Source organism: Nicotiana attenuata, chromosome 3 (assembly GCF_001879085.1).
Source record: "Nicotiana attenuata strain UT chromosome 3, NIATTr2, whole genome shotgun sequence".
NCBI classification, from domain to species: domain Eukaryota; kingdom Viridiplantae; phylum Streptophyta; class Magnoliopsida; order Solanales; family Solanaceae; genus Nicotiana; species Nicotiana attenuata.
This window is the reverse complement of record NC_031991.1, coordinates 48,037,089-48,045,916: the sequence shown is the minus strand read 5'-3', so window position 1 is coordinate 48,045,916 and position 8,828 is coordinate 48,037,089. Positions and strand designations below refer to the sequence as shown.

The window sequence follows — 8,828 nt, the reverse complement described above, 5'->3', positions numbered from 1 at the left end:
AAAATGATTACCGCCTAGGTGCACTGTGGACCATGAGATTGAGTTAGTGCCGAGTGCGAAGCCACCTGCCCAGGCGCCTTAAGGAATTTCACGACCCAAACTCACCGAGCTTCAGAGAGATTTGACATAAATGCTAGACACGGGATCATTGTGCCCTCCAAGTCCCCTTATGGGTCCCATGTATTGTTCCAAAAGAAACAGGATGGAACTTTACGACTCTGTATGTATTGTCGGGCACTAAACAAAATCACCGTGAAGTATAAGCACCATTTTCCACTAATGGCAGACCTGTTCGATAGACAGGGTGGTGCTACAGTGTTCACTAAAATAAACCTGAAGACAAGTTACTGGCATGTCCGAATTGTTGAGGGAGATGAATACAAGGCGACCTATATGATAAGATATGTGTCGTACAACTTCCTGGTCATGCCACTCAGCTTGACTAATGCTCCAGCCACATTTTGCACCCTGATGAACCAGGTCATTCGAGAATATATTGATGAATTCATAGTGGTCTACTTGGACGACATTGTGGTATATAGCAAAACATTGGAGGAATACCTGGAGCACCTGCGGAAGGTCCTAGCTTGACTGCGGGAGCACGAATCATATGTGAAGTTATCCAAGTGCTCCTTCGCCCAAAAATAGATTAACTTCCTTGGACATGCCATTGAGGAAAGGCGGATCAAGATGGACCAATAGAAGATTCAGGCTGTCACAGATTGGCCGTCGCCTAAGGATATCCATGCTTTGAGGGCGTTCCTTGGCCTATGCAACTTTTATCGGCGGTTTGTGAAAAATAACTCTCTCATTGCAGTGTTGTTGATAGAACTCCTAAAGAAAGCCACGCCTTAGGATTGGGTCCCAGGCGAGTGGAGGCCTTCAACCCTTTGAAAGAAGCTATGTCTAGAGCCCTGTCTTGGCCCTCCATGATTTGGCCAAGCCATTCAATGTACAAACAGATGCATTTGACTATGCTATGGATGGAGTCTTTCTACAAAAGGGGCATCCAGTGGCGTACGAGAGCCAAAAATTGAATGATGCAGAACGGCGCTATGCCTCCCATGAAAAAGAATTATTGGATGTCGTCTACTACTTACGCCTTTGGAGGCAGTATCTGCTGGGAACCCCGTTCATAGTCAAGATAGACAATACAGCTGTTAGTCATTCGATGACCCACCCAAATCTGAATGACCGACAGTCTAGGTGGTAGGAACTCCTAGCGGAATTTCACTTCAACCTGTAATACCGAAGTGGGAAGACCAACCAAGTTGATGATGCGCTTAGTCAGAGGGCTGACCTAGCATCGGTATGCCTACTCGCCACCCTAAGGGGAAACGAAGTGGACACCACTACGAAAGACTAGATACAAGATCTACTCACCACGGATCCTGCTGCACTGTATTTAGTCGATTTGGTAGGACAAGGCAAGACTCGCCAGTTCTACGTGGAGGATGGGTTCCTGAAGGTGAAAGGAAATCGACTTTATGTTCCTAAAGGAGGCAATATGCGAAGGACTTTTCTGATGGAATGCCATAATAATTTGTGGGCCAGTCACCCAGGTGAAGAACGCACCATGGTGTTGTTGTGTCGTGCTTATTATTGGCCTTAAATGGCTGATGATGCTGCACAGTATGTGAAGATTTGCTTAGTATGCTAGAAAGACATGTCAGACCGCTTGACATAAGCGGGACTTTTGGAGCCATTGCCTCCAATGAGACCTTGGGAAAACGTATTAGGGGATTTCATCACCGGATTGCCCAAGGATGGAGATCTTACAACTATCTTGGTTGTGGTAGCTCAGTTTTCCAAATATGCTACATTTATAGCAACCCCAAAATATATATTAGCAGAAGATACAACTCAACTATTCTTCTCGTATGTTGTCGAATATTGGGGTCTTCCTAAAGATATCGTTAGTGACCGCGACTCTCGCTACACTAGCAACTTTTGGACTTAACTCTTTAAGTGCCTCGGGTCCAAGTTGAGCCGCAGTTCAAGTTTCCATCCGTAATATGATGGCCAGACGGAGCGGTTGAACGACATGCTAGAGGATACCTCCGCCATTTTGTTATCGGATCGCAGAAGAATTGGGTGAACCTTGTGGATGATGCTCAGCTATGTTTCAATTCACAAAAGACTCTAGTACAAACTGAAGCTCTTTTGATTTTTTATTGGACAACAACCGCTACTCCCACACACTCTGAATGCCCCAAATCGTCGAAATCTCCTCGAGCTACTAGTTTCTCGAAGGAATGGAAGCAAAATTTGGAGATAGTGCGGAGCTATCTTGTCAAATCCCAAAAGCGGATAAACAAGCATGCTGATCAAAATCATCACTTTGTTGAATACCAAGTAGGAGACAAAGTGATGGTGAAAATCCCCAAGCGATACTTGTTTGCAACATTGGACCCTTGTCCATTGAGAAGCGCATTGGGAAAGTTGCATACCTAGCAGATACCTCAGCCTGGTAGAAGATTCATCCAATCTTCCATGTCAGCCTTCTAAAACCTTTTCGGGGAGACATGGAGGATCCTTCGCGGAGCCAACTCACAATACCCAGTATTCGAGGCCCTAATTCAAAAGGAAAAAGGCGTGTAGAAGCTATTATCGATGATCGAGTGATTCATGCTTCAAGGAAAGATCACCAAGAGTTCCTGGTGAAATGGTAGGGTTGTGATACAGAGGAGAATACTTGGGAGAGGGAACAAGACTCAAAGCCTACAAGAGCCTGATCGATGATTACTTGCAAGTAAGGCGCCGAGGACGTCGCCAACTCAGGTGGGGGAGAATGTCATGGGCGACTTTCCAGCCATGCTCCATGACCCCTTGGACGCGCCCCATGGAGTCCTAGAAAGCCTCCCAACGCCTAGCGCCATGGACGGCCCCCTGGTCTTGGCCGCGCCAAGTGAAAAAAGCGCATGTGCCTATGTCGCCTCACCAATAGCCCTCACCAGCGCCCAACCACAGGCAAATGCCAACAACACCGCTCACACAGACTCTTATGCTGAAGACAAGGTTACTGCAAACAGACCTGCTTCTACTCTGTAGAAATCTAAGTCATTTTCATTGTAAATATTGAGTAGTTTTACTTCCTGTATTTTCATTATGTCTCTCTAGTTTAGTTAGGTCAAGTCCTGTAACTTTGGTTTATTTGTTTTAAGCATTATTAGGGGATCAAGCAAGCAAACAATTCTCTGTACTGGTGTCTCTCCCCCTCGACACTCTGTTACTTTTCTGTAATAGCTTTCAGTAATGCAATCAAGCTTTCTTTCATTCTCAATTCTCTTTTATGTTCTCTCAATTGCTCTTGACATTGGTTTTCCCGTACGATATTGACAATCTCATCTAGCGTATGGAGGGGACATCGATTGCTTAGCCTTACGTTGCCCTTGTAAGAAATCTCAGAAAGGCGCCGCGTAACATTAGCCGTGCCAAGACAAGATGATTCTTCCTATTTTGAAATTCATTAGGTTTCTCCTATAAAGGCACTATGTTGGTTTGTTGTTCATTTACTTTATTAGTATATTTTATTCATTTAAATAATTTATATTGTTTGGTTATGTCAGCAAACAGACATCACTCTGTTCCTTTGCTGAGGCGGGGCAGCTACAGAATGTTACGTCATATCACGAATTACTTGTTTTGTTTAATATTATGTAAAAATATTTAATCAAAAATAAAACGATTCAAGAGGTAAAATGGTAAGGAAAAGAAAAAGATCCTCCATAGTTGTTTTTGAATAGCTATGAAATTCAAATCTTTTGTATTTGACATTTTCCTTCATCATTTGCTTCTACTTATTGTTATTCAGTCCTTTAAATATTCAATATTCCATATATATCCAAAGATAGTTTCATTATTTGGAGGACAAATTGATCTTTTTCTAATTCGCGTAGTCATATTTATCATTATATTTAATTTAAAATTGTTTTTCTGAAAATAAACCCGTTATATTGACTGGGTTTTCTAAAAATAGCAGTCTATAAATTAATGTATGGGCATGTGTGCCCCTTAATTCAACAGAATTGCTTCTTAACTTCTTTTTAGGAAAATAATTATTTTAGTGTGATACAGCCAAAGTACACAATAAGCTAGCAGCTAAACACAGTGATTAAAGGGAATGGAAATTCACATTACCAGAATCCAGTTTGCATAAAAACTGTTGATTTCTGTAAAGTTCTCAAGTTAGTGGGAGTAGATGGTCTCTCCATTCCAAAATCATCAGTAAATTATTGAAAAGGAGAAACACTAGGAGGTTTCTCTAATTTATTTTTCTTGCAAAATCTTGAAATTCATTTCCATAATCTCTGTTTCCAAACATTCTATGTTCTTTAACTTTTTCATTTGTAGTCACACATAGCAGTTAAGTCTGAACACTACTTATTTAAAGTTTCACATATAATGTCAAATTGTTAGGTAATAATTCACATCGGTTATTGCATTCTTCCTATCAATAACATTTTAGTCTAACGTGCTGGTGTAGTTCAACTTGGTGTACATGATTAGCTTCCAAGAACAACGAAAAAGTCATCTAATATGAATTATTAAGAACTTGTATGGAGTTTGATTGAGCTAGTAAACTCATTGGTGTTTAAATGGCAGAGAAAAGAAGGTTATCGTGTTCACAAATACGGCTTATTGCCCTTCGTGGGTTCTTATTTTCACAACTCTCTTACTTTCTTTCGAGTTGTAATGCATAAGAAAAAAAGATAATGCGAGAATTCGCCAAATTGAGTTAATACACACCAAAAATTAATAAAATATTTGAGATTGTCACGATCCAAGTCCATGCATAATATGTTTTGGCCCAACCGATGCCATGTATTTGTCTCTTAGGCTATGCTATTATCGAGCCCAAAAGCGTGCCTAGCTACCAAGTGATATTTGTGTTATCCTTAAAACTCTTCATTTTCCTTCTCCATAGGGATGTAGGATTTGCCTAACGTGACATATGCACTCCTTATTCAAAAGATAGTATTTAGCCTAGAAGTCTGCCAGTCCTGTTTGATCCGCCCTCATTAGTCTGCCCTCCTTCGTGGCATATTATGGATTCCTCAAAATATGAGTCCATACACTTGCTAGCTAAAACTGCATCATCAAAGACCAAATTTCTTTTCTAAATACCTGCCTTATATTTCTTAAGAGACTTGCCCTAGGCATATCCCATATTCAAAGAGTTTCAACTATCTAATGGGCGTCTACATAGACCTCCAAGCATATGGGATGTACAGCTATGGGTAAACAAGGACTTACTTTATCATAGATTAAGTTCAAGTCTCTATCAAATTAGTAAATAGTTTCTCTACACTATGATTTATCATCTTAAGGTTCCATAAACTAACATAAAGTCGCTTAGACTATGAACAAAATTATAATCTCATGTACCAAAAGTAGTTGTTTTGTTGAAAAACTAAAAAGGTAAATAAATCATGTGCCTCTTTAATTAAAAAAGATAAAACTATTAAATAAATGTCAATAGGTTTATATATATAATAAGAAAAATTAATTATTAGAAATAAACAAGAAGTTACATTACTCGGAAGGGATTAAAATTTTAATTCATCATACCTGTACCGTGTGATATTAGGTAAAAGGGGAGAAGAAAAAAAAATAGAAATTCATGGCCCCTTTGTGTGGTTTGTCGTCAGAGTTGAAAAAATATCTACCAAAAACCTTTTGCTAAAGCCTTCCTAGTCATTGACTAACAGCTTGTTCGGAGGGTTGTTCTTCATGGTATCGTATTGTATTGTTATCCTAAAATAATATTTGTTTTGATTATTTCATTAAAATTGGTTGTATTGTATTGTTAAATTCATTGTTCCGGAACAATGAAAAGTCCTATTTTTGGAAACAACCGAATTGGTGTGGTGGGATTGTTTCCTATTTTTCTTTCCAATTATGCCCTAACTTATTACTCCACAATTCTATTTTACCCTTTATCTTTTTTTTTCTATTTTAACTCCAAATGTGCAACCTATAACCTATTTTGTTTTTCTCCTGACCAATGTTAAAGGTGTTTTGCCGCCTTCTGTTTTTTTTTTCCTAATTTGCTTTTAACTCAATTCTAATTAGTTGTGCTCGTTTATTTTGCCTTCTTATGTCTCACTCCTTTGTTATGCTTTCTTAAGGTGTTTTGCCTTCTTCAGTTTTATTTTTTTAAATTATTTTTATACATATTTTTTGATAAATTTAATATTTAAACAATTGAGGGTATTTTAGTAAACTTATCAGTTAGAGTACAGTACGATACAGTCAAACCAAACTACAAAATATTATTTAACAATAACAAATAAAAAAAATCTATCCAAACATTGTATTCATAAAACGATACGATACAATACGATACAATACAATACAATACAATACATTATAAAACGATGGGGAACAATGATCCAAACAGAGTGTAAGAGTAATACTTAGACTAACATTACTAATTTCTCTTAATATGGCCCGCTCGACTTTTCAATTGCTTCATTTGTTCTATTCTTTAGTTTTCCCTTTAATTAGTAACTTTTTGTTAAATATGTGATTATTTGACCATCAACCTTGTACCCATCGATCTTGTACCTAATGGCAAAATACATACTTTACCTATTTACCTTGCACTTAAGTCTCTCTTACAGACTTGTTAAACACGGGAATAATATTACATACTGAAACTTCTAAAAGTATGTCAATTACACACCTCTTTTGCCATGTGTCACACGCGTGTATTACACATAAAAGAGGCACGTGAAAACTAAAAATTTCATCTGAAATTAATTTTTTTTATTTTTTCCGTTTTTAAGTATTTCCTTTTTAAATTAAAGAAAAAAATATAAACCCATGTCTTCCTCCTCAACCCCAAACCCCCAGCGCTTCCCCCCCCTCCCCCCCCCCCGTTCGTCTTCTTCCCCAACCCCCATCCTAATTTTGTCTACCCCTCATGTTTCGCCTCTCCAAACCCCATGACTAAGAAGAAAAAGAAGAAGAAAAGGGAGCTATTGGTTCATGTAAAAATCAAAATAATTGACCTTTTGAAAAAGCTTGAAAATTTAATCGTGTCTTGTTGATTTTGGTATTCCATGACCTAGAAAATTAATTTGAATTCGTAATTATTGTTGAGTAAAAATTTACTAAAAATATGCTGAAAATTTGGTGATTAATTTTGATAAAATTCAAAAAACACTATTAACAAGTTTGAAGCTTTGGTTTGAACTTGAATTTGAAATTTGTATAAGGATATATGATGAATGTTGTTAAAACTTGTTAAGAATCGACAAAGAATTAAATCTATAGTTTGGGAAGAAGGTTCTTGTGGTGGAAGGGATGGTGGTAGTATGGTGGTGGTGGAGAAGATGATGGAGTTGGGAAGGGGGGGGGGGGAACAGAGTTCTTTGTCATTTTTTCTTTTCTTTTTTCGATTTATGACACGTGTCATATGCTGATTGGCGCGTGTAATAGCAATCTTTAAGCAGATGTTGTCAAATACCGAAATGGTGTGTAATTGACACATTTTTAAAAATTCTGGTGTGTAATATTATTCCCGCATTTAACATGTGTTGTAAGAGAAATTTGGGTAGAAGGTCGATGAGAAAAGTATATGTTTAACCTTGTAACAAACATACTTCAACTTTCCTCTCCACTCACCTTGCTTCAACATGTTTTTATGGATCACCTTAACCAGTGACGTATGCATCATTTTGCCTAAATAGTGATGTCAATTTAAATATATTACTCTTTCGTTTGTATATGGACTTACTATTTTGTCGATGTTAGATATCGCCTAGCTAGAATTTTAACATAGATCAAGCGATTTCTAAAAAAATATACTGTAATAATTATTTACAATTAATCATTATTTCGGTATTATCAATGCATTTTAACAAAGGAGGTATGAAACTTAACATCATCTATTTACCACCCTCTTAATTTTTAGTGGGGATATCTATAAGCTTCATACCCAAAAGTTATATAACCACTTTACTTGAAGGAAGCGAAATGTGTATATATATCACGCCCTAGCTAGTATGTACACCCTACAAGTGGTGGGGAAATGTCAAGCATATACCATCCTAGCTAGTGAATGGGGAATCAATCCACACATTTAATTAAAAATGCATAGTCCATTCGTTTTAATCATTTCAACAGATAGACACACATAACAACTCATACTATAGTCTTGTCATCACGAAATATTCTTTTGTAGCTATCAAGGCCATTCCGTATCGAAATAATAGCATCTCATGTTGTCAAAGTACACAAGTAGTAATTCACATTAACAGATGTCAAAACATACCAAAAACATTGTAAAAATCATCTATATTGTATAGCAATTTGTATACTGTCAAAATCATATGCCTCCGATTTATAGGCTCGAGGGTCCGTCATAGGCCCGAGTTCGGGTGAGGTCGAGTTCGAGACCAGTGGACCAGAATCGAGCTCAAAGATAGAGTGCAATGCCCGGAGATAGGAGTATGAGGAATACCGGGGCCAAGTTTGCTCGACCCCGAAATAGTACCGTTAAGAATTTGTAACAGAATGAGCTAGATTCCTGCCAGGTCCCCAAAATCATGGCGCAAATTCCGGAATAGGATTGTACGATTCCATACTAGGCGGTTAGACAGTTGTATCACGAATATTCCTTACTGTAAATAGAAATATACCTTATTTACGGATTACCCTATTATATAAAGGGGACCCCAATCATTTGTAACATCACATAATCATTGAGAAAAGAATATACTCTCTACTTTTTGTCCACTGTTCATCAGCATTGTCCTTTAGCTCTACTGCTCTTGCTTTACTTTTCTTACTTTATTGCTCTTAGCCTGTCTCGAGGTCAC

General features: G+C 37.8%; 1 protein-coding gene across 1 annotated transcript; it reads left to right on the top strand.

Moving 5' to 3' along the window:
* On the top strand, positions 280–591 carry LOC109224339 (RNA-directed DNA polymerase homolog). Its single transcript, XM_019388925.1, has one exon. It carries the CDS (start codon positions 280–282, stop codon positions 589–591), a length of 312 nt encoding a protein of 103 aa, XP_019244470.1.

What these genes read in the sequence shown, in the direction of transcription:
- LOC109224339 (XM_019388925.1), top strand. Translation starts at nt 280, where the DNA reads ATGGCAGACCTGTTCGATAGACAGGGTGGTGCTACAGTGTTCACTAAA.